Here is a 26,880-nt window from a genome sequence, read left to right on the forward strand (position 1 = left end):
CACGGGGAGGGGGAAGAGTAAGCTGGGACAAAGTGAGGGAGTGGCATTGACATATATGTGCTACCAAATATAAAATAGATAGCTAGTGGGAAGCAGCTGCATAGCACAGGGAGATCAGCTTGGTGCTCTGTGACCACCTAGAGGGGTGGGATAGGGAGGGTGGGAGGGAGGGAGATGCAAGAGGGAGGGTATATGGGGATATATGTATACATATAGCTGATTCACTCTGTTATACAGCAGAAACTAACACAACATTGTAAAGCAAGTATACTCCAATAAAGATGTTAAAAATAAATAAATAAAAATAACAGGTAGACTTCCAAAAAAAAGATTAGCTTTATGAAATATAATCAGAAACGGAGGAGTGGAGAAATGGGGGGCTTTCTTAGGCTTACTGCAGCCATCATCCAAGTCCAGCTGAACCATTAGAATAAACACATGTATGAAGGCAGCAAGTGTGCAAATCACACCACTACAACTGCATGGAGAGAAATAAAGTTGGCCGTGAACCTCAATTTGGGGATGTTCTTTGTTTCCAGAATGGCTCACAGACAAGTGATGGAGGCGTTGGTACTTTTTTTTTTAAATTTAAGAGCTCCTCACAAAAACTCTTGCAAGTAGTCTTAGTTCAATTCTAACTTTGGATCCACAATATAGGAAAAATTTCATTTCCTTGTTTGGTTAATTTCATTTCCTTGTTTGGATAGTTTTTTTTTTCTTCAAATAGATCGTGTTTAATGAACTTTTCTTTGCCACCTTAATGCCCAGAATTTTGATCAAAATTGTCAGCCAGAGGAGAGACCAGTGAGGTGTCACGATTTCAGACATCAGGATCCAGAGGTAATTCAACAGTCTCCTGGGCTGTTTTTCTCACCTCCTTATTCCCCTGTTCTAGTTCCTAGAGTACCAAACAGCCAGGGTGAGTGCCTTCCAGTCCATCTTCATGATGTCAGCCCTTCCTTCAGATTTCCTCCTGCTCAGAGCAGATCCCTCTGGCCCCCGTGTGCAGTTCTCCACCACACCCCCTCGCCCTCTCAGTCTAGCTTCATCGACACATCTCGGCCCCTTTCCCGGGAGCACGCAAGCACCCTTTACCATGCTCCCACCCTTCTCAGGTTCCCTGAACCTGAACTTGCATATGCTCCCAAACTATCTACGTGCTTTTTCCACTCAAGCCTTTAACTTACTATTCCACTTTACCTCCACAGCGGCTTCTTCTATACTATTTGAATTTTGCTAATTTGCTCTGATTCTCACCTTGCTTATTGCACTCTTATCTAACCTCAGCAAGAAGAAATGAGCTATTGAAAGGCAGAGATTCTCGTTTTCTCCCTTCTCAGTCTCCACGTACATTGCTCCAAGAAGTGCTCTTGTCCCAGCAAATGTTTTAAAGACCCATGATGAATAAATGGAGGAAGGAAGGAGGGAGGGAAGCTAGCCAGCGATCGGAATATGACTCCTAAAAAGGAATCTTTCAGAAACAGTCACACAAGGGATTTGAAAGTTATCTTTTAGATTCCCTCCATGTGATAGCTGAAGAAACCCAAATCCAGAGACATTGCAGACGAGTACAACTATAGTGGCTAAATCTCCAAAGACTTTGATGCTAATACTTTCGGGAATACTGAGTTATGTTAGGTAATCAAAAGGGAATAAAGTGAAAGAATATAAAGATTAAACCTTGGCTTATCCTGGACTCCTCACTTTGTCTTATCTCCCATATTCCATCCATCGGGATATCCAGTGTCTCCACCGTCAGGGTAGCCCCCCATTCAGCTCCCCCGAAGCTCACCTCCTGGCTGTTCCCCACATATACCAGGCAGGAACCCATCTCAGCACTGCTCTCTCTGCCTTTTCTCTGGACTGGACTGCTCTCCCTCCAGGGTACCTCTTGTTCACTCCCTTGCCTTTTTCAGGTCTTCGTTCAAACGGCACCGTTTCAACGGGGCCCACCTGGACCACTTGATCTAATCTGCAGTCTGGCCACCTCCCCACTGAACGCCCAAGCCCTTTCCCCTACACTACTTTCTATTTCCATAGCACTTACCGTCTCTTAATATACCATGTAATTTACTTTACAGTTTATTGCCATATGTTTACATATGTTTATTACTTACTGTTTATTTCCTATCTCTCTCTCCCTACTAAGACAGAAGTTCCATGAAGGGCAGGGAACTTTGTTCTCTCTACTGGTCTACCCCAAGCACCTAGTGGATGCTCCATAAATATATCTAAGTGAAAGATAATATGCTGAGTCTGGAGGCTGTGGTCTCAGCCTAGGGAAATATCTGGAATGATAAACTACTGAAACCAGTGCCTGGCACGCAGCATTGCATAGAAACCCCCCTCATCCCCACTGGCTGGATTTAATCTAGCTCTGATTTCCACTCACTTATTTGTGAACATTACTCAATAATGTGATCTAATTCTCAGCCCCATATTTGCAAAGCCACACTTCAAGTCATATCTTGTAGTAGTTGTGTTTCAACTGTCCCAGATTTCCATTCTCATCAGATAAAAATCTGGTGAAGGATGAGGAAAATTAATCCCCATTCCACAGACAGAAAAGCAAAAAGACAAGAGGCACTGTGATCCACTGACTTCTTTTGGAAATGTTCAAATTTCTTTTTGGAATCAGATAGACTAAGTTGGATCCCAGTTCTGCCACTTACTGGGCTGGGTGACCTTGGGTAAGATTATTAACCTCTTGAGTTTCCCCACCTGTAAAATGGAGCTAACCATACCTACTTCATGTAGTAATTTGATACTTACATTGAATAATGAACCTAGGATGCCTACCACACTGCTTGGTATACAGCAGGCACTGGTTAAATGCTGGTCACCTCCCCTTGACTCTGCCCTTGCAGTGGCTCCAATTCGATCACTCAGTGGACAGTTGGATGGATCTGGCCGAATGGCTCCTTGGACACAGCCGGCTCCCTTGTCATCCTGCCCCTTCACTTATTCATCCGTTCATTTACACAACAAATATTTATGGAGTGCCTACTATGTGTCAGGCACTGTTTTCGATTCTGGAGATACAGCAGTGAGCCATACAGACAAAGCCTCTTGCCCTTGTAAACTTACATTTTAATAGATGATATTACATTAATTACATTATATTACAACGAAATGAATAATGACTGAGGAGCTGGGTGATAAGTACTACGGAAACAAATACAGCAGGTAAAGGAAACAGTGTGTGCTGGGGAAAGGCCACGGAAGGCGTCACACCGAAGGCCACACTTCAAGTCTTAAACCAAGACTTGAGAAAGGAGAGAGAGTGAGCGTGAGCCTTGTGGATATCCCGGAGAAAGTTCCAGGTAGGTGCAAAGGCAAGCGGCTTCCCTCTCTCCTTCTGTCCCTCACATCACAAGATGCCCACTTTGGAAAGCAGTTCAAGGCCACTAGAGCAGGCAGACCCCAGGGGCAGCAGTGAAGTGGAGAGGTGATTCAATTCCCAATTTTCTTTTCCTGGTCCCTCCCCTCTGTCCTGCAGCTCTCCTGCCTTAGCGCAAGGTATGACAAGTGGGCGGCCTCTCCTTTTCCTTCCGGGAACTCCAGAACACTTCCCAGACATTAGCTCAGCCAGCATAATCCCTCCCCCAGGTGGAGGGACAGAACCCCCAGGCTGGAGGGACTGGCTCAGAGGTGGGACGGGAGAAGCCACCCGGGGCAGGTGCTGGCATGCGGCTAAAAGTGGCCTCCGCGAGCCTGCTGCCACCTGCACATTGCATCTCAGCACCCCATCTGCAGGAGACACAGCAAACTTCACCTTCACAGGAGGCTGCTTTTCTTAAACGGTGGAAGAGATGTTCAGAAAGAAATGTTTGTAAGAGCAAGAGTGAAAACTTTAACAACAACAACAAAAAAAAAATCTGAAACGTCCCTAACCTTCCCTTTTTGAATCAACGATGGCTCGAGCCCCTCAGGTGGGTGGGAAGACCCTGACATTTGCTCACCAATGTAACCACAGGAGCTAAACCCGTACAACTCAAACTATCAGTGGTGAAAGACCTTGACCTCCGATCTGTCACAGATCATTACTTGTGCAAAATACAATACAAATCAATTCCTAGGAAAACAAATTTAAGAAGACATCAAGGCCCTAAGTGTTTGTTAGATTCACCTGACGTAAAATCATACATACTGTCAGATTGCTATAAAAGTTTCTGAGCCCTTCCTCTCAATTTCTGCACTCATCTTGTCGTAGGGACCAGAAAGGGCAGCTTGCAGCCTGGCACGGGTCCTCAGGTCCCACTCTGAATAGCACTGAGCCCAGCGATACTCCCTGGTATTTGGATGTTACAGCAAAGCAGGCACCCACGTGTTATATATCAAAGGTCCCAGTGACACATGAAGCAAAGGACAGCACTACTTTAGGAGACAGCGAGTCAGAGACCCAGTGATGTGACTGTCAAACATTATTTACTCTGCAGCCTGGCCGAAAAGAAATCTACCCAGATAAACTCAAGAATTTCTACAGTAGCTGCAAAGCAATGGTTAATTAGAATCACATCGCCTCCAAGGGGATTCACTGTAACTCTACCCCAGATTTCAAATTGACCCCCTGGGGGAGGGTAGGGGGAGGGAGACCCCCCCTTTTAAAGCAGGTGACTGTAATTTTCTTTCACATTTCACAGGCTGGCTTACTTGTCAACACACAATTCTTTTCTATTCAGTCCTTCCACCTCCTCAACTCCCAAACAATAACTTTGAAAACTAGAAAATGACTATTCTGATACGGTGCCTAGTTCCTTGACATACACCTTAAAGAACAAAAAAAAAAAAAAAAAAAAGAAAGAAAGAAAGAAAAGAAAAGGAAGAAAAGTAGTACATTTCAAAGCACTCAAAATAGAGGAGAAAAATTCACATAATTCTTTTGACCAAAAAAAACCCCCATGACTCACACACATTCACTATAACCATCCATCAAGCTAACACACGGCGCCTGCTTATAATTTATCAGCTATGTAGACCATTTTGTCTCTGTGTTATTGAGAAGGACTCTGTGACCATCAGTTTAGAATAGCAGCACTATGTAAAGAAAATGTCAGGGAAAAAGTGGCAGACCGTCTAACACTCGAAAGGATTTCACAGGGAAGGAAAACAAAACCTAGAGATTATTTCCTCTAAATCTCTGGGGCAGGGTGGGTAGCATAAATAGCAAAACATGAAAAGGTTTCAAAAGAAGCCTCTTTTAAATATTCAGATATCGCCAGGGCTGACGTTAAAAGGTTGACATCTTCTCTCAGATAATAGTGGGATGTTGAATATCCTGGAGTATATTGTAGAATCTATATACTTAAGTCTAGCTTCTAACTCGGAGTTTATCTATTAAAACTGTGACGGGGAAGGGAGAGAAGACAGATTTGATGAAAACATAGCTGGGAGGCTCAAGGCCAAAAGGACATTACAGCTGTCCATTCCAACACACGTTCCTTTGTCAAGAATCAAGTCAACCCCCAATTACAACGGATGTCTGCAGAAGTATGCCGCCAAGGCCAGCCCCTGGCGTGGGGACTTTGAGGCTCGGGGAAATTCTCTCTGCACACAGATGAAGACTACACGTCCTGACAGTTGTTGCAAAGGCAGAGATCTGGGAGTTGAGACAACTGTGTGCATCTCGCCCCAACCTCTCTGCCTTTTTGTGGAAATTCTCACTGAGGCAGATTAGTAACGGGGACAAGGGGATCTCCCTTTCTTCAGGTCCTGCTGCATCCTAAACTCTAGATCTCGCCTCTACCACTGTATTTGAATTCCCTTATGAACGAATGTCACAAAATACATCCAAATTTATACTATAGATGCAATACATTTTTGAAACTTATGAGAAGCGGGAGGAGATTTTTTTTAATGGTACATCACATTTGGCAATGACAGTCTCTCTGAAGGAACTCTGTTTTCAATGATCAAGTAACGAAGACTGGTTTACAAGGAAGGGGGAGTTCAGGATACCAGTTGTAAGAAACAGCCCTAAATCTTTTAGATGGGGAGAAAAGGAGCCACTATATACCATTTTCCTCCCTGATGTAAGAAATGAAAAGTTGGGTATGATAAGATCAGAATATGCCACCCCAAAATATGCTCCTTTGCCATGAGGATTATTTTGATCTGAAGGCAACTGAGAATCAGAAGATACAGAGAATATTCTTCCCTCCCCTTTTCAGCCGAAAAATAAGGGCGTACATTTCCCTTTGTGAGTTGTCCCATCCCCTCCGTACCAGGAAGAGAATAGCAACTCTAATCACTGGACACAGAGCGTTGGTACCATGATGAGTCTGCATAAACAAACCTAACTAAAATAAAACCCTATCTTCCATCAGTTTCCCATATATCTCCTAGTCACTTTCCCACAATTTATCATCCCTTAAGGCCCAAACCCTCTCTCTTTTATTAAAATGCTATATAAGCCCCCAAGTCTTAACACTTCTTTGAATTTCACTCCTTCTCTCTGAACTCCTGTGCATGTAAAATATTCATGAAATTGTTTGCTTTTTTCTCCTGTTAATCTGTCTTTTGTCAGTTAAATTTGCAGGCCTCCATGCACCAAACCTAAGAGGGTAGAGGAAAAGCTTTTCCTCTCCAACAGATAAAAATAAAATGAAAGAAAAGTGATGAAAAGTTTAAGATTAACCTTCCAACCTTGCACTAGCCAGACATTGGGAAGGGCAGTAAAACGGGAAGGCCATGTGTTTTCTCCTAAGTCCTTAAATAATTCAGCCCAGACACCAGGAGGGGAAAGGGGCAACATTCCAGTTACTATCCCTCAAGTCACCCTGAAATCTTTGTAATTTATTAGATATACACCACTTCAGTAATCTAGCCATGGAAAAGTCATTCTCCATCATAATGTAAAAATGATGTATACCGGAAAATCCTATAACTTCCTTCTCAACTTGCTGACATATTAAAACTCAATGCAAAAATGGGAGGGGAAAAAAATGAGAGAGACAGGTAAAACCCTGGCCTAGGCACTTCCTCAAGGAGAGGTTTTTGCTTGTTTGTTTTGTTTTGAAAAAAAAAAAAAAAAAAAAAAAGAAGAGTGTGAGAGAGAAAAAGAGACCAGATTTAGAAAATGCTCCTCAACGACATGGCGTTGACCCCTGAATCCTTTAAACTCACATCTTCAATAGGGTAAAGTACTCGATTAAGCAAGAATATGTGAAAAAAAAAATGTTTGATAAAACGTGGAGTGTACTTGAGCGGTGTGATTGATAGCAAATTTAATCGCAATTTCTACTCCGCTGCTTTGGTCTACGGCGACTTCTGTGTTAATAGTAATAGAGTGAAACTTGCTTTGCTGAGCAAGCACCCCCTATTCATAGCAACTGCCCAAGCGATGACCTCTGCTACAGTGACAGCTTTCTTATTTACAAGAAACAACCACCCAAGAACTCATTCCACACACAGTTTTTGGCTGTGCAAGGAGCCCTCGGCAGCCTACTCTCACCCCACAGTCTCCAAGCACACAGTTGCCAATGCAGGCATTTCCAGGCCCACAGGCAAATGCTCTTCGGTAGGTTTAGAAGGTTGCTATTTAAATAAATGTTTGCTTAATCTTGGCCATTATGGCTCCGCATCTGCCACTTAGTGGCTCCCTTAATAGTTCCCAAGTTCTTTAGACTCACTGAGCCTAAATTCCTCCATGTTTAAGTTGGGGGATGCTCTCACCTTCCTGACAAAAATCACTGCAAGGATCCGAAGGGCTTCTGAGCAGGAGGTGTGAATGCTCAGAATGAAATTACTGTTATTATGATTTGGGAGGACTCCCGCAGGCTGAACCCTGGATTTCTTCCCAGCTTCCCTGGTGTTAACAGTGAAGTTGTACTGTTCGAAGTGGTATAAAAAGAAACATCCCAAAGCACTTGAGATCTTTGAAGGAAGTTTTAGGTTCTGAGCATCAAACTGAGATGCATATACAAAGTCGCTCTGATTTGTGGTCACGGGGGACTAAAATAAGATTGACCAAGAAGACTTTTCTATTGAAGTAAAAGGCTCCCTCCCATCCCACAAAGGGCCACTCTGTGCTCTGATTTCTCCAGGGTTGTCATCCTGGTGCATGTCACCGTCTAAATAAGCCATCGCTTTTTAAGGGAAGAAAGCCAAGGCTCCCTCCTGGACCGGGAGGAATACCTCCCGTGGTACCTCGGCTTGAAATCAAAACAGGGAAAGACAGAGATGCGTTTGATTGTTTATTCAAGGAGGAGTTTGCATGGGGAAAAATGTGTTGCTGTGACCCCAAAGAATTCCAACTTATAAGAAGATTCACCCAGGATAATTTAAATTCCCCTTTATCTCCTTTGGAGGAACTGCTTGTTTTGCAAAAGAAAAATACTTAAAGGGTCGTTTGAGATCTTTCGGTGGATCTCCCACTGCAGTGCAGAGAGGTGCTCCGTGTACAGTCCTGCCTGGGGTATCAAGAAGAAGTTTTCATTTCAACATCCCACGAGAAGCTATTAGTGAAATCACTGTTGTCACGATTATCTTCACAGCTTCTTCAACGGATGATTTGCCATTGGAAATTGAGTTGTTTTAAAAAGGATTCTAAATTCTAAAAGAGAGCCTCGATCGACAACCATATTTCTAGAACTACAACTATGAGAGTTCTGGCTGTCCTGTAAGGAGGAGACAAAAAAGCAGGAAGACATTATGGCCAGACATTGGCCGCCACAGGAAAGAACACTGGCCTAACGGGTAAAGACTCCTAGCTCAGTTTCTGCTTCTCAACCCCTCCTAAGCAGAGGGCTTCGGATAAAGCACTTCACCTTTGAACTTCCAAAATGGGTGGATTAAATGTTGATTATGCTTCTTCCCCATTCAAACAGCCTAAGAGTTAAATATGGAACAAAACCCTGAACTAAAACACTGAACTACAAGTGAGCAGATTTGGATTTTTAGGCCTGCTCTATTAACCTGCTGTGTGACCTTGGACAAGTCACAGGAAAAATAAAAAATAGCCAACACCCATTGAGCGCTCACTAAGTAGAAGGCAATGGGCATTACAAGCATTATCACACCGATTCTTAATAAAAACTTTATGAATATATCTCATGCTTTTGTTTATTTTGGAGAGGAGGAAATTGAGTCTCAGAAAGGTAACACAGCTTGCCCCGGATCACCCAGCCAGCAAGTGGAAGTGTTATATTTGAATCCACAAAACTGGATGCCAGAACCCAAGCTTTTATCTACTGCCATCCATGACGCTGCCTTGAGATTTTATGCAAGACCTAACTTGCAGTGTGGCCGCAGAAGACAGCTGGGAGATGACACACATACATAGATATATACGTGCATACACACACGCATACATGGTCTCGGAAAAGCACAAAGCACTGCCAAGACTGAGGATGGGGTATTGTTTCTACTTATATTTGAGAAGAACCCTCAATACATTTACAGTCAGCTTGAGCTGCTACAACAAAACACCATAGACTGGGTGGCTTATAAACAACAGAAATTTATTTCTCATAGTTCTAGAGGCTGCAAATCTGAGATCAGGGTGCCAGCACAGTTAGGTTCTGGGAAGGGCCCTCTTTCAGGTTGCAGATTTCTTGTTTTGTCCTCACACAGCAGAGAGCAGAGCAGAGAAAGCAAGTTCTCTTGTGACTCTTATAAGGACACTGAACCCCCTCGTGAGGACTCCACCCTCATGACCTCATCTAATCCTAACTCCCTCCCAGAGGCCCCACCTCCTAATACCATCACATTGAGGACCAGAGTTTCAACATATGAATTTGGGGGGATGTAAACATTCAGTCCATAACAGAGTGATGATTGTAATCTCTCCTGAGCTGAGAAATGAACAGGGGAGGAGTCCATAGAAATTCCTCCTTCAGGTCAAGAACAGGAAGCCACGGTTTCAAGGCTGATGGGCAACAAGATGCTCAATGTGGCACCTTTTCCTTTTCCAATATGTGGATCTTTTGACCCCCAGGTCCCATCTGTTACCCCAGCAGCTGGTTCTCGTTCCAGTGCCTTCCGCTTACACAAGGTACATCTGTTTTGCAGCTGGAGGGGTAAATACTTCACCTACTGTTTTGCCTTTGGGATAAACATGTGATATAAGACAGGAGACACCAGGTCAGGGTGCAAGCTTCTACCCCTGTTCCTGCCGATGAAATAGTTAAGAAGGTAACTGTGCCTCTCCTTTCCGGTACTGGATACACGGATGCCAAAGCTGTCTGCTTCAGGCTAAATGGAAAGTTTCATTGTAACCAGTGCCTGCAAATTCAATGGTGCATTTTCTTCCCCACGCTGAGCTAATGAAGAGGACATCTTAACACTCCCCCTCACTCATCCAAAAACCAACCCCATGCTTTCAGAAATAAACTAACTATATGTAAATAAAATCTGAAAACATATATTTTAAACAGGTAAGATTATTTTTCCAAATACTGGAACTATTTTCCTCCACTGTTAATCGAGACGCTTCTTCCATTGCTAAGCCAGAATCCCCTCCCTGGCTTTGGGCTATATTTTTCTCTCCATTGCACTGCTTACCATTTAACATCCTATATATCTTAATCATTTTGTTGATTGTCTGCTCATAGCATCCCTACTAGAATTAAGGTGACTATATTATTTATCATCCAAACCAAGACATTTTGGATAGTACAGGGAGCACTAATACAGATTATGCCAGGACAAGAGGTAAAAATGGCAACGATCCTGAGTAAATGGAAGGTCTGGTTGCCCGAGCTACAAGGCGAGTTCTAAGCATGAGCTCTGAGTGGACCGCACGACTTTGAACTCTGGCTCCACCAATTACTTACGTAATTTCCCTTGGGTAATTTACTTGACCATCATAGGCCTAAATTTCCTCATTTGTCTGATGGCAATCATAATAATAACCGCCGACTCCCATGGTTGTGGGGGAATTAAATGGGATCATCCACAGTGCAATGCTGGGCACAGGGTCTGACAGACTGCAAGAGTGAGCACTCAGAAACACTGGCTGCCATCGTTATTATCTATCATTCCAAGACTCTCTCAAGAAGGCATGTACAGCAGATGGTTAACACATGGTCTACCCAGCACCCCGTCAACATGACAACAGTAGAAGCAGCCTTGTATCTACAGGATGCCTGGCCATGCCCAGCTGACTCGAATGGACCCCTGGCCTGAGCCTGGCCTAGGCGAGCTCTCCCCTGCGATTCAGGGAGCAGCTTTTTCCTACAGGTCAAAGACGTGGGGTCTGTAGCCCTCATGTGACCAGCAGCCACGTTTCCTATTCTACAGAGAAAGCAGGTCCAGAAAAAGAAATGACAGCTGACACAGAGAATGCTGAGGGCAGAGGAGAGAGCTGGGGGCACCTGAGTCCAGGTGGTAGCTGGTCCTGAGGCCTGGCTGCATTTCTGCTTATCCAACCCTTTTGAGGTCCTATGAGCCAGGAACTTCTTCTTTGGCCCAAGCTATTTCAAGCTGCCAAGGGTAGCCAAAAGGGTCCTGACAACACCACATTAATATATGATTGATTAAAAAAGAAAGGGATGATAAGGAAGAGAAGATGGTAAATATTTATTGACGCTCACCCGGTGCCAGGCACTGTGCTAAGGACTCTACTTGCGTACGTTATCTCATTTGTTGCTCACAGCCACACTATGTGGTGGGTACCATATTTATTCCCACTTCGTAGATGTGAAAGCTGAGTCTCAGACACCCAAAGGAATCTTCCCAAGGCCACACAATTAGTTTGGCGGGTGGCATTGCTGGCTCCCGAAGCCCTTCTATCCCAGGTGATTAATCTAAGCCAATTAATGTATAGTACCCTGCCAGTGCATGTTAGTAGACCAGGAATGGGAGTACGTCCTACAATGGCCCAATGAAACTGGAGGGAAGGACTCACATTCCATGGCTGGGTTTCCTGCCTTTCCTGCTTTGAGGAAAGCTGATGTTAAGTTCAAGAGGAAGCTGACGTTAAAATCGGCATAACGGTAGAGTGGTCAGATAAAATATAGGATGCCCAGCTCAATGTGAATTTCAGATAAATAATCAATAATGTTTTAGCATAAGTATGTCGCGAATATTTCATGGTACATACTCTTATACTAAAAAAGTATTCATTGTCTATCTGAAATTCAGATTCACCTGGGTATCCTGTATTTTTCTTTGCCAAGTGTGGTAGAGAGGAGAGAATGAGTACGTGATGACAGTACAGCATCTGAGACCTCCACTGCCTCTCAACTTGTGGTTATGCAAGGGCATCAATTCCTTTATTGATTCAGCAGTTTAGAATTTCTGTCACTTGCACCCCAGCCCGTCCTATGTCATCCATCCCGGGCAGGAAGAATGCAGAGCGAGCTTACACCACCACACTAAATCCTAAAGGGACAGAAACCAAATGCCATATTAAAAGCTACAAAGCCAGCGCTTAGGACATCGAACTTGTTTTGTTTGTTTGTTTTTTAGAGCTGTAAGAATGCAGCTTGACAGACTTACTGGAATTCATCAGATTCTCTTCAGTCAATGTAAATTTTTTATTATAAAGTCACGGAATGTGAATCCACTTACACTGTAAAACTCCTTCATGAATACTAACAAACTCTAAAATCGCAGCAAAGATGACGGCTCGTAGCCACCAAAAACACAGAAACAAAAACATTAGCAATTCCACATTAAGGATCCCAATTTTTAAACATTTATGCTAACTTTCCGTGTCATTTTGTTCAGGAAAAAAAAAAAAACAACATCAATTAGCTCCATAGAAAATTTTGACTTTAAATCAAACCTGGAGCATTACAAAATAATCAAATAAAATAGGAAAGGAGTGTGGGAGGTGAGCAGAACTGAATGACTGAAAGGATAGCCATAGGACTGAGTTGTTATTTAAGGGTGAACGTCGTGTGTGTGTGTGTGTGTGTGTGTGTGTGTGTGTGTGTGTGCGCGCGCGCATATGTGTGCAGCGCGTCTACTGTTTATTCAGCGTCAAAAATCACAAGGTAATGAATCCAAGGAGTTTATATGCTGTGCCAGGTATATGATCGATGAACAAAAACAGGATGTTGTCTTAGCCTTTACAGCTATGAAGACAGCGAACAATTCCTGCGTCCTTATTTTCAGCCACCAGTTTTGAAGTCCTGTTCTGATGCAGAGCATTTCCCATAACATGGTACACACAGCACTAACATCACCATCATCCAGGCTCCCCTCAAGTCCATAAAAGACTGTAAGTCAGGGTATGTCAGTACAGAACAATTGTAAAGTTGAGGAAAGTGTTAAAACGCAATATATCTATATATATGCATGCAACCGGATTAAAAAATTTGATGTACGATATTCCTGGACATAATGCTATAAAAGTATTAACTGTCCCTATATTGATCTATACATTTAACAAAACCCCAATCAAAATACCAATAGGGATGGGTTTGGTGGGGGGGGAATCAGAGGAGGACTTGATAAAATATTTGTCAGTTATATCTAAAAAAAGAAACAAGAAACATCTGAAAAGAAAGAGCAAAGGGAAGGAGAATAGCCCAAACAGGTATTATTACAAGTATTATAAACAAAAAACAGAATAATGTGGTACAAACAGCACAATACAGGAAGCTCAGTGGAACAGAACAGAAAGTCCAGAAAGACACACAGACACAGACACACACACACACACACACACGGATTTGTCCATTGCTAAAAGTGGGCCTCCAAAATCCGTGGGGAAAATGGATACTCAATAAACGATGTTGGTTACCATTTAGGAGAAAAGAACATAAATGGCTTATGAGTTTTAGTGAGATGGCTTTTAAAAGTCTGAAGCGGCAGGGGCTGAATAGGAGAACGGCATCCATCCACAGAACAGTAAGCTAAAGTCCTCTAGCAGTGTGCTCTCAACTTGTGGTTTTCTAAAAGGAACCCCAACAAGAAAGGGAGCACAGTCAACTGGTGTGCCCTCTTCCACCCTGTTAGACTTCACTGCGTTTCCTTCGCCCAGTCCGTAGGCCCTCTCTGTAGGCAGTATTTCTCTAGCACCCACTCCCCCCAGTAATACAAAATGATTCTGGGAAGTTAGAAGATTTCTCTATACATTTTGGGATTCCCTAATCCCCCAGTTGTTGAAAGGCATCAATACGAACATTCTGAGAGTTGTCAAAGATCAGGAATAAGTCTTACCTGTTTCCTCTTTTCAGGGGGAAGTGATGGATCTCCATCCTACAAAGAAACCAGTGTTACATTTTATTTTTTTTAAATTAGATGCGTGTAGATTCAAGAAATTGAACCGAACTATGAACTAAATTAAGACCCTCCCCTCTCCCGCCCCCTGCAACCAACAATGTGCTGAACCAAACTCAAATATACTTTAAAAATTTTAAACTATAAACTGAACCAGAGTCATTTTGGGAAAACCTCTAAGGAATCACTTCCAATTAGGACCAATCTGTATACTTTCTAAACCTATGTGAGCCAAATAAATAAACTGGATTTATCAAAATTACTTTTGAGCAGAGCCTAAACAGAAATAGTATTTCATTTGGTTTGAGTTGAGCTCCTCTTTTAAATAGATCCAGAGGAATAGTAATGGACACATACAATGCACACACATACTTGAGTTTTCTCTATGGGCAGAACAATTTGGGGGGTGGGGATAGGATATGCTCAAAATAAAAGAAAATTAACTGAGAACTTCTAGTCCTATCAGACTTTTTGTCTTAAAAGGATTCAATTTCTCTCCCTCGTGTGCCATCTGGGAATACATAAATATGTCAGGTGAACGATAAATGCTCAGGAAATAGTACTTCTCTATCTGATGCTGTCCACATACAAGTCAACATTATTTTAACCTCAGGAATCTCTCTACTGTACTTCTGTGTTCCAGGACAGTTCAATGACCCCAGCACAGACGGTTAAACGTAAGCAATAGTGTCAGCACTTAAAAAAGAGATGGCATCAGTGAGAAAAAACTAAGTGAGAATGCAAAATAGCGCTATGCAGTTGGTATCCTCCATTTCAGTAACATTTGCATCCTTAAAAATCCTGCCATATGAAAACTAGAGAAAATCTAATTGCCCAGGAAAGGGAAAGGTTTAAAAATTATGGAAATATTACTATGCACTGTTTTAAAAAGTGAGTTAAATCTGTATATATGGCCTAGAGAGATGTCCAAAATAAAGTGCTGAGCGAAAAGAGCAAGTTTTAGAACAACATTTATATAAAGCTGTCCAATAGAACTCTCTGCAATGAGGGACATGTCCTACAGCTAACCGTCCAATATAGCAGCCACCATGGAAATGTTCTATATCAACACAGTCCCATACGGTAGCCACCAGCCCCCCATGGCGATTGAGGGCATGAGATGTGATAAGTGAGACCGTGTTCAATTTTATTTAATTCTAATTAATTCAAAATGAAATTTAAATAACCACATGCAGCTAGTGGCTTCTGTATTAGTGCAGATTTATAACACAAATCCTCTTTAAAAAAAAAAAACACCTCCATACAGTTTTAAGTAAATAGGCACACACAGACACATTCAGATATGCGTGGAAGATCATGGGCGCCAGAGCAAGCATCCGGAAGCATGTACTTATCAACTAGCAAGTGGGACTGGATCGTGGAATAAGTAGGGTGATGACTTTCACGTCTTAATTTTTCCACTTTGGAACTCTTCGTGACGTAATACGTACAATCAGCTCACGGTACTTCTTCTTTAGGGACTGGTGGCGCTCTCGGAGCTGATTGGCCATGAGTTTGTACTGGTCCCTTTCCTGCTGGCATGTGTCCAGCTCCTTGGAAAGGATCAGCAGGGCTTCCTTCTTACTCTCCAGCTTTCTTTTACACACCAGGTACTGCAGAACAAACACATGCAGGCGACTGCTCAGAACCATCAACAGGCCTCCCTCCTCTCACCTGCGCTGGGGTTCACACACCCTGCAGAGTTGGTTTTGTTGCCTTTTTTGTTTTAAGAGATTGTATACCCAGAATCATTTGTCAGTCAATGACATGTGAGCCTAAAGGCTGCTACTGCACCCGACATAGTCCCCTCGTGACAGAACCAAAACCTTGGACATTCGTGAACTTTGGCCAACTGAGACCGGAAAAATAATTGATAAATAAGTTAAAAAGCAGAATCCTTTTTGACAATTACCCAGATAGCTAAATAAATAGATAGTTGGACCCAAAATTTTATTTAAAAAAGGATTTCGATATCCAGGTAAGATGATGTAAAGTTCTATTAAAATTTTACCAAATGATATAACACGGAAAGATTTAATAAAAATTGTATATATTACTAAGAATTATCTCTTGGGAGCAAAATTATTTGCATTTTTTTTATCCTTTATACTTTTCTGTGTTTTCTAAATGTTATAGAACACACCTATATGGCTTCTATAATAAAAAAAAAGTACCAAAAATGTAATGAAAGATAATTTAATTGAACCATAAATTACTGCAATAGATTGTACCTGCCCATGCAACCCAGCAGACATTTTCTCACCTGAGAATTTTTGTTCAATAAATTCGGTCAGAGGTGTGCACCTTCTCCTATGATTCCAATGCAGACATCCACCACCCAGAGACCAATTTTATGAGCTAAGTATTTTAGTCACACTTTGAATTATCCCCCCAAAGTTGGGTGTATCTTGCTGGAATTCTTCCTCAGAGTTGTGGGATATCTTCGTTCCTCCATTTCCCCACTCCCCACACTGTGACCGACCCTCACCTGACAATCACCCACCACCCGGACCAGTGTGAGCCCGACTGGGATTCTGTCCTTTTATTGGATCTATAGTACCATCTGGTGTTATTCACATATGGGAAATGTGGAACTTAAATACCTTTTGAATTTGCCCCGTAAAAGACCAAATTCAGAGCATTCATGAAAACAATTTATAGTTTCATTATACACTCTGACACGAGCACTTTGTCATTATGGATGCTCACACAAAGCAGAGACAGGATCAGTACTCCCATACCATTTGAGTCAATGCTCTTTCATGGACAAAAAGCATTACTCATATATACTGCTTGCTTGGAACTGACTTTGTTAAGTTCAATTTCAAACAAATGAAAGGGGAAAAAGAGAGTTTTGTGCATTAGCACATTTTTTTTCCTTAAAGAAAAAAAAAAAGTAATTGCTTAGCTTCAAAAACAAAGGGGAGAGAAAAGCCATTCTGAGACGGATTTGAGTTCTAAGAGAGGACACTTCCACCTTGGATGAATCTTATTCCTGGCAGTAATGAGGCTGGAATCCTGCCTTAAAACATCCTGGATTTTAACACTTTGACATCGTCTTCGTGGAGGCAAACGGTTCTGTTGCCACAGCGATTTCTCAAGAGTAAAATCCCCAACGAGTAAATATCAGAGAAGAGTAGCCCAAAAACCTGAACTGCAATGTCCTAAGGGAGGTATTGAGATTTCACAGGAAAAAATACCATTTACACACAGTTTAACAGAGCTGCCCTTGTGCCTTCAGTTCTTTGCCTGTGATCAGCGGCCTCAGTTGGCAGTGCTATTGGCATTGGTGGCACAAAAACAGTCACCTTTGTCCCTTCAATGTATCAGATCCAAATCTAAGGCCTCAAAAATATTCCGTGTCTTCCAACTTTGGGGAAGAAAATCGCAATAGTGTGGAGGCATTGTACAGTACAGCAGGCAAGATTAGAGTCACATCCAGTCTACTGAAGGGGACCAGGTAAGGGTCACCACTTATGGGCAAAGTAGAATTCAGGTTCCCTGACCTTGAACTGCAATCTCTTACGGTCCAAGAGAGAAGCCGTTTCTCTCCCAAGGCATGGTCCAAACAGGGCCTTGCAAGCTGCTTAAAGGGCAGTGATAGGCCTCCATTCCCTCTGGGTCTAAGGCACCTGGCAGATGAACAAGCACAGAGTCCTCTGCTAAGACCCAGTGACCTGGGATTTGAGGAGTGGCATCACTGCTCTTCAGGTCTCCTTAGGGCATGAAAACAGGACAATTATAAGCTCCATCAAAGGGTAAGAAACTGATTCTGTATAGAAGATGAAGCCACACCAAGAAAAGGACGGTCTTTAGAAAGCCACTGCTGGACTGTTCTTTCTTTTGCTTAGTGTGGTCTAGAACAGTGAATTTCAAAAATGTTATTCTACGTCATTTATTTTGATCAGCAGAACAAACCTTAGACTGAAGCCTCATTTATAAACAGCTCAAAGGGGCGCTGCTCTGGCTGAAGATGGGACACCTCCCCTGTAGTCCTGCCACCCTCGCGTGGCAGCATCCACAAGGAGCCCTGCTCTACATCACCCTGGGATGCTCGTGAAAATGCAGATTCCTGGGTCCCAGCTCAGATTACTCACCCTCAGCTCACGCCCATACTGCCTGAATCATGAATCTCTGGTGGCTGGCTCAGAAATCTGCAGTTAGCACATGGCACAGGTGATTCTTACTCCATCTATACTTTGAAAACCCAAGCCCTGGAGGCCTCCAGCTTCATGGTGTCTCAAAAGTTAGAAACAATTAAAATAGTCTGGAGGGACTGATAGGCCAGCAGTAGCTCAGGAGCTCAGGGCAAGGCTCCGTCTCAGAGCCATTCCAGGGTTTTCAGAGCCACCTCTTATAGCACAGAGGGGTCTGAACACGTACAAGCACAGACTACATTTTACCATCTGGCCAAAGAGTCTAAACATGCAGAGTCTCATTAAAATATCAATAGAAACTCTGGGATGCGTATGGGGGGGGGCGGCAGTGGGAGTGTTACCAGACAATGGGATGGAATTTCTTGTTATTATTCTAAAATGGTGACAGTTTAGTCCCTGTGGTGGCAACTGCTAAATTGTCCCATTTTCTATCCCTCCAATTGGAAACAAACAAGCAAAAGCCTGGAAAGGGAGAAAAAGGTGTTGAAGATCCTTTTCCGTTGGCAGCTCTGGACAACCAGCAAATGCATGGACTCAGCCTCAGCCTTAGAAGGGACCGGAAGCAGAACAGAAAGTGAGACAAGCCAAGTCACTGCGCTTGGGACGCTTCTGCTTCTAAAGGAGGATGAGTAAGTGTAGACGATGGAGGGGATGGACAGCAGAAAATCATCAGGCAGAGTCCGGAGGCCTCTGTCCAGATATAAGTCTACCAATGGACTAATCATGAACCGTTGGGACCCTGGGAAAGCCACAGAACGCAAGGAACAAAACAAAGTCACACTGCCTGGGCCTCAGTTTCCACACTTGGAAAATGAGTGGGGTTCCCAGAGTGCCCTCCAACTTGAGGAACCCATGATTTTAACATCCCATCCAATATCACTGGGGTGCTGAGGAGAACATTGCGGGGAGGGGCTCCAGGCCAGGAGGTATGACTCACTTCAAGCACCTAGAAGTTGCTTCCTCTGCCTTGTCTAGGGCAGAGGCAGCTCAATGATTTCCACATATCACCTGCATCAGTGGCAGTTCCAGAATCTCCAGACAGCTGCGGCTTCAGGGCAGCCACCTGGTTGGAAAGGGTGCTGGGGCTGAAGCTGTGTTTGCAGTACCAATTTATAATAGAGTGAGAAAAGGCTAAATGTCTGAGTGGTCAACATTAGTGCCCCTCTCCAGTATTTCTAGTTCTCCTTTCCTTGCAGGCGCTCGGAAGGACTATTCTTCCCCATTGCTTTGGAGTAAGGCAGAGCCATGTATCTTGCTTTATCCAATAGAGAGGGACTGGAAGGAACATGAGTCACTTCCAGGGTAGAAGCTCCCAAGAGTCAAGGTATGAACTACCTGCAGAACCTGGATCATGGAAACGGCACAGCAGACAACTGCCCTGAAGAGTCATTTGGGTCCACAGAGAAATTTGTGTGATCCAGAAATAAACTTTTGTACTTTTAAGGTACAAAGATTTTGGGGGTGTTTGTTATCAGAGCATAACTTAGCCCATCCTGACTAATACAGTCCATAGCAAAGTGTAAGGGTAGGAAGGCTAATAGAGATCATATCTGCCCCTGCTCTGTGCTTCTACTGAGTTACCACAATGGTGAAGAGGAATAACATTATCACTATTATTATTACGATTAATAACAAAAATGAAAGTTGTATGGCAAATGCTTTCCATGTATAATCTCCTTTAATCCTCACAAAACCATAATGGGGTTACTGTGTTATTATCATGTACATTTTCTAAATGAGAAAGTGAGACTGAAGGAGTTTATGTAATATGCCAAGGGTTTGGCAGAGCTAGAATTCGAGCCCAGGTTTTTGTACAGCCAAGCCTGTGGAACCCCAATTCCTGACAAACCAAGCACTCAGTGAAAAGATAACCAGAGTATTCATGGAATTGGTTACTACATCTAGCTGGTATTTTCAGCATAGGGAAGCTAAGAAAAGGGAATTTTTAATTTGGCTACTTTTTATACCTAGAATCTCTTGACCCACCCCCTTCTAAAACTAGATGCAAGGCCTGAAGAAAGAAGGAAAAAATAAACAAAGAATCCACGAGCATCTCTCCCCTCTGCTCCTCCTGAGGGAGCCAAGTAGAGGTAACAAGGTTTCCATCCACTTAAATGACATGGGATAAAACTAGAGGCTGTTTTCTCAAAAGTGGCTTGGTCCTAACAATTTTCTATAAGCTGTAGTTGCTCTCAATCATTCATTCAACAAATATTTTCTGGGTGCCTTCTATGTGTTAGGCACTGAGCCAAGCATTTGGTCTCCTAAAGGGATAAATGGTCCTGGGGATTTTGAAATGGAAAAACATGATACTTGGATAACAAAATATAACTTCCACAATTCCTTATGGGTTTTTCTGAAACCCCCAAAGTTTTGAAAACTGAAAATGTGTTCGCATCCTATTAGCGACCTCAGCCTATGTGAGGGTTTTTACTGTCTTTATGCCACTGATTGTGAATATTCATACATTTGCTGAAGACAAATCAATGTGTTTGATTTCCAGCTGCTGCCCAGAACTCTACTGGGGTTGATACACGATATACAGTACACTTATTACATTTCCTTTCAGACACCAAAACTCCTGCCTCTATAACATATCTGGGGCCCAAGGATTTCAGATATGGAACCTGCCTATTATTTGAAAGTCACCCTTGCAAATCTCTGTATAGTCTCAAAGACATACTGGTGACTAAAATCAAATCTTTCTCAAGCAGCAATTGTCCAAAACCTAAGAATTTATTAGATTTTGACTTCCTCATGTAGGCCAGGAAAAACCAAAAGTGTGTTATATGCAGTAATGCAGTAAATGTTCAAGCTGCCACAGTGCTTACGTGCCTATTCCCATCACCTCACAATGCCTTTATTCTTGAGAATTAGCATGAATGCTGGAGTGGAAAAAAAACCTCCCAGATAACCCAAGTGACTTGCCCAATTGCAAAGAACAAGGTTCCCAGCTGCCAGCATCTTCCATAATAGTGTCTTCCAAACTGTGGGTCACGATACATTAGTCTGGGTAGTGAAATCAATTCAGTTGCAACCCTCATTTTCTTTAAAAAATAAAGAACAGAAAATAGCGTGAATCCCATGCAGTAAAGGTAAGCATTGCTTCCTGAAACTTTTCTTTTTGCATACGTGTATACGAATAAACATACATATATGTATGTTTTCACACATTTATGGTGGACTGCCATTTTAAAAGTTTGGAAATGACTCTTCTATAATAAGCCACTTTGCACATTTATTCATTCATTCATTAAACAAATAGTTAGTAAAAGGCATTAAGAGAGGCAAGATGGGGGCTGGGGGGTAGGTATTGGGCAGGAAAGATAAGCTACACAGAGGAGATGATGCTTGAAATGAGTTTTGAGAGATGAGTAGGTATAAAAGGCACCCGAATAAAAGCCATTATGTAATAGAAATAATTAACCAGTTCTTTGGGATTGAAGCACAATTCTGATTAATTAATACCTGCTCTGCCCACCTTACTGAGATTACCATGAGCTTGAAATTCAACGTACTATGCTAAAATTTGGCTTTGGAAATGTTCTCAAAATTAAAGGCATTATTTTTACAGCAGTTAAAACTTACAAAATATTTTCCCAAAGACTCTCTCGTTCGATAGCCAACACTGTATGACAAGTGTGACAAAAACTGCTTTTCCCATTTTACAGACAAGATAGCTGAGATTGTCTTTCCCAGAGTCAAAAAGCTAACAACTGTCAGCTCAAACTAGGGCTCTTAACTACAAATTCCAGGCTGTTTTTAGTATTCTATATTGGTACCAATTAAATTATTAGCAATTCCACAAATTACCTCTCTTGGGTCAAACTATATTTTTAACAAGACACTCTAGGAGATAATTGTGTAACTGAAAGCAATGCATTTTAATTCATAGTATTTTGAGACCCTGTTTGGAAGACAGGCAGCCCTCCTGGGGCCTTTTCAATCATACTCCATGGGGAGCGGCTGAGGAGATACAGGCCACCTAGAGTCCTGCTCAGTGGTCAGCCAACTCCATGTCCCAAGTGCTCTGGCTAGCCGAGTGTCGGCTGATGGGCAGTTCACCACACTGGGGCCTTCATCAGCTGCATCACGGGCATGAGACACTTCATTTTTCAAAGAGCACTTGAACTCATAATTGTCTAAGTTGTGACTCAGGCCCTAGCCCTCTCGGCTAACTCGAATTCTACCCCTGCCCAGCCCTGCAACAAGGTGATCTCATACGGTCCAATGACTTTCACTCTCATCTCTGTGCTGATTTCACCCAAACTGATATCACAGCTCAGACCTCTCATCTGTACCTCTTGCTCTGCTATCCAATGTGTAACTCTATCTGAACATCTCAGAGGCATCTTAAACTGAACCCTTGATATTCCCTCGGACCTGCCCCGCCCCGAAACTTCCCTCTTGGTAAATAAGTGGTACAAACCATATTTGGTTTTCCATGAAAACCTTGGAAGCATCCTTGCCTCTTCTCTTTCTTTGCCAGCCCTCATTTAATTCATCAGCAAATCATGTGGGCACTACCTTCATAAGACATATTGAATTCGAATACTTCTCACCCACTTCTACCACTGTCACCCTCCTTCAAGCCACCATTATCTCCTGACTGGACAGTGGTCTTAGCCTCCTATTTCTACCTCCTGCTTCTACCCACCTACAGTCTATTTTCCAAGTAGTGACGAGAAAGATGCTTTTCAAATGATGGCAACATGTGGTAGCTCAAAATCCCCCATGGCCTCCCATCACCTTTAAAGCAAAATCCAAAGTCCTTCCACTCCCCCTTGCTCACTGCTCTCCACCCTCACTAGCCTCCTTGCTAGCTTTGACCACATCAAGCCAATTCCAACCTCAGGACCTTTGCACTGCCCTCTGCTTAGATTGTGTGGTTTCCTCCCTGGATTCGTTCGAATCTCTGTTGTAATGTCTCCTTCTCAGGAAGCTCTGCCGCCACGCAGACTCTCAATCCCCTTATACTGTGTTACCTTCCTTCACAGCACTTATTACTTGACCTTGAGTTACATAACTAATTATTGATTTACTTTCAACATGTCCCGCTCCATGGCAGCAAGAATTGTGCTGTCTCACCCCAGATCCCCAGTGCTGAAAACAGCACATAGTGCATAGCTGGTGAATGAGAAAATTCAATCTTACTACATCTTCAACATACCTGTGACACACGTGGTATGGTACCCATTTTACAGATGCTCAAACTCACAGCTAGTGAAGACCTCAGGAATGATCTAAGTCAGGCCCCTCATTCTACAGATGAGGAAACTGGGACTCAGAACGGTGAACTGACTTATCCAAGGCTGGCTAGTAGGCCCCAGAGTTAAACCTAAACTGAAGATTCTTCTCATTCCAAGTTCAGCACAATTTTCACATTACCAAGTTGAGGTACACATTCCTGGCTGGGGAGACATAAATGTCTATAAACTTACAATGGTACCTGGTACTTTTTTATAGTCATAATAATTATTACAATAAAAAAGATAATAATAGATGATAGTAAGTGGCCAAATGATCACTCATGAATACTTACTAACTGTAGCATGTTAAGTTCTATAAAGAGATGAAAACAAAGCTCCCAGAACACAGAGAAAAGGAGTTTAGAGTAATGGTTGGGAGCATGGCAGAAAGAGCTGGAATGCCTGAGTTCAAATCTTGGCTTTGCCACTCACTAGCCATCAATCACTTAGCCTCTCCATGCCTCAGTTTCCCCATTTATTAAATGGGTATAATTATAGTATCTTCACAGGGCAGATGTGAGAATTAAAAGAATTTGCATATGTGAGACATTTAAAATAGTAAGTGCTGTATCCGCATTCATTGTTATTACTACTATTTCTATCACGAGGCAAGTGATCATAGCTTGGCAAAGAAGGTACTCAAAGAGTCGGAGCAAGATGTGAACATTTGAAATGGATTCCGAAGAATAGGTAGAAGGACGTGTTTTGTTTGGGGATAGACGGAGTTGTGACAGGTAGTGGTGATGAGAAAACAATACCGCTGGCAGGGAAAGAGCCACAGCAAAGCACAAAGGTGAGAAGTAGGAAGACATATTGTCAGAACAGCAAGCAACGAGCAACGCGCTGGGCTGGCTTCGGTGGAGGGGTGGGAATAAAAGCTGTGTGAGATAAAGCTAGAAGGAGAGATAGATGGTGGCCGGGTCAGAAAGGGCCTGGAAGTGTTGCTGAGCAGTACAGATTTTATTCTGTCAGCAAGCAGGAGCCCCGAGGGTTTCTGAATAAGGGAGTGACACTAAGAATCCTTTTAGGAAGACAGTTTCATCCTGACATCATGTGGTGTAAATTATCTTGGACTATACAGCTTGGGTAGAATTGGTTGCCAAGCTCACAAGGGGAGGGAAAGGATTTGAGGTTCAGGGTCCCCTGTGTAGACACAACTCTGGATCCTGCGTTTTGATCCAAACTCTCAGGCCTACAAAGAACGCACTGGCTTTGCAGTTTCTTAATGCGGGGCCTGCTGTGTCACCTTGTCTAATGCAATATTGATAGGCAGGGTGCTACCCAGGCAACCAGATGCACTCATGGGTTTAGCCTCGGCCTCAGCCTCAGCCGCTGGTATCAGAATCACATCAGTGGGCGAGTGGGTGCCCGACCGCACTCCAAAGGGCTGAGCTGAACAGGCAAATGCAGCACTTTTTGGTCACTCGGGTGGGACCGAGGGATACACACTGGGTTCTCCTTAGGCCTCCATTTTTGCTCTACAGTTAAGGTATAATTCAGCTTGTCAAGTTCATGTGTAGTGTACAGACCAGGGATACTTGCACTCTTCTCTCCGCCGGAAAAGGAGGGTTTGTTTTCAGGAGAGGGGAGGGAGAAAGCAAATTAGTATCTTTTTGAATGTCTTCTATGTGCTAGACACTGTTAGGAGTAATAATAATGAGAAGACGACCTTTATTTGATTATAAGAGTAAGTGGGGCAGCCACTATTTAGTGAACATTACTATTTTCCAAATTGTGCCAAATGCTCTATTTGAAACATCCTATTTAACCCTGTGAGATAGGTTGTTTGATTAGCCCCATTTTGAGCTGAGGATACTGAAGCTCTCAAAGAGGTCAATTTATCCTTCATCATGAAGGTAATAAGTAGCCGAGCAGACTGTTCTCTGCGTATATCTGTTAGGATCCTTCGGTTGTAGGCAACAGTAACTCACACTCTCTCATAGGAACATGTTGGAAGGATACTGGAACTCACAGAATTGGCAGGAAGACAGAGTAGACCTAGAAACAGGTAGGCACTGAGGTGACTCTGGAGGCAGGACCAGGAACCACCAGGTCTCAGTGCAAGAAAGCTTGGGTTAGAGGCTACTGAATGGGGTAGAGATGAACTCCGTTATGTTTCAGATTCCTTGTCTCTCTGCTCAAGTGTTTCTCCAACTGGCCTAATGCTGATCACGTGCCATCCTTTGCCTGGGGGACAGGACACCCAGACTGTATCCCTCCAACCTGTCCCTCCAGATTATACCCGGTGGTAATACCATCCAAATTGGGGTGCTGTTGAGAAAGACAAATGAATGCTGGGAAGTGAGAAAACAGCAAATGTTCACCACGATAACCTAGTGTTGGGCTGCTCCCCGCAGGCCCATCAGACCAAAGAAAGAACCCGGAGTCAGCAACAGAGACATCAGTGGTTTAATGGATGCAGGAGCTCACACATCTGAAGCAAGGTCCTGGAGCGACACCCTGTGCGCAGCAGCTGGCAGGCAGGACTTGGCGGCAGGCTTCACTCCGAGGCGGAAGGGGGAGATTGCCAGTTACAGGGGGAACTGATGTCTGGTTGGCTCATCGGTTACCAGGGAAACCAGCAAAGAAGCACATCCCTCACCACTCCTTTGATAAGAACAATCACTGGCTGGGACCTGGGGCAAGTGTGTAGGAAGGTCAGTCCTAGGAGGTGGGTGTAGGTAAAGCAGGCACTGGTTGGGCAGGGGATGCACAGAGAGCAAGAGAACAGCCATCTTGAATGGCCTGACCATACATCTAGGTAGATCCATCCTCCTGAGCTTATTTCTCAAGCTTGCTAAGGTTCCCCTTCCAGTGCTTCATGAATAGAGGCTGGAAAAGAAATGGTGGGCATTCAGGGAGGTCCCTGGTGGCCCAGTGGTTAGGACTCGGCATTCTGACTGCCGAGGGCCCGGGTTCAATTCCTGGTCAGGGAACTAAGATCCTACAGGCCTCGTGGCGAGCAAAAAAAAAAAAAAAAAAAAATTGGTGCGCATTTAAAAGCAAGTTTTAGTTGAACTAACCTCTGAGCCTCTACTCATCATACACAGAAACGCATATACAGTGGTGAAGTTTACATGGCTCCAGTGGGGTATATAAACCTACCAATTGGAGAAAGGAAAAAAAAGAACACACCACCAAGTACAATGGGTAATCAGTGAAACATGAATGGAATAAACTTGGTAAAATAATGCCCAGGTTTTGGCATGTATACTAGATATCATGAAATGTTTTCATTATCCTCTCAAAACCAGATCTCTTTTGAATTGCATTTCAATGATATTTTTAAAGCAGAGCTTATA

General features: G+C 43.1%; 1 protein-coding gene and 1 non-coding gene across 2 annotated transcripts in view; one reads left to right on the forward strand and one right to left on the reverse strand.

Moving 5' to 3' along the window:
* Positions 1-26,880, reverse strand: part of CCDC149 (coiled-coil domain containing 149) — a 96,011-nt gene that overhangs the window by 46,920 nt on the left and 22,211 nt on the right. The window contains 2 exon segments of the mRNA XM_024745545.1: positions 14,113-14,151; positions 15,624-15,785. Of these exon segments, the coding sequence (XP_024601313.1) occupies positions 14,113-14,151; positions 15,624-15,785 (201 nt within the window).
* On the forward strand, positions 26,442-26,514 carry TRNAQ-CUG (transfer RNA glutamine (anticodon CUG)). Its single transcript has one exon. It is a non-coding gene; the product is annotated as a tRNA-Gln (tRNA).

Source organism: Neophocaena asiaeorientalis, unplaced genomic scaffold, assembly GCF_003031525.2.
Source record: "Neophocaena asiaeorientalis asiaeorientalis breed wild unplaced genomic scaffold, Neophocaena_asiaeorientalis_V1.1 scaffold397, whole genome shotgun sequence".
Taxonomy (NCBI): Eukaryota; Metazoa; Chordata; class Mammalia; order Artiodactyla; family Phocoenidae; genus Neophocaena; species Neophocaena asiaeorientalis.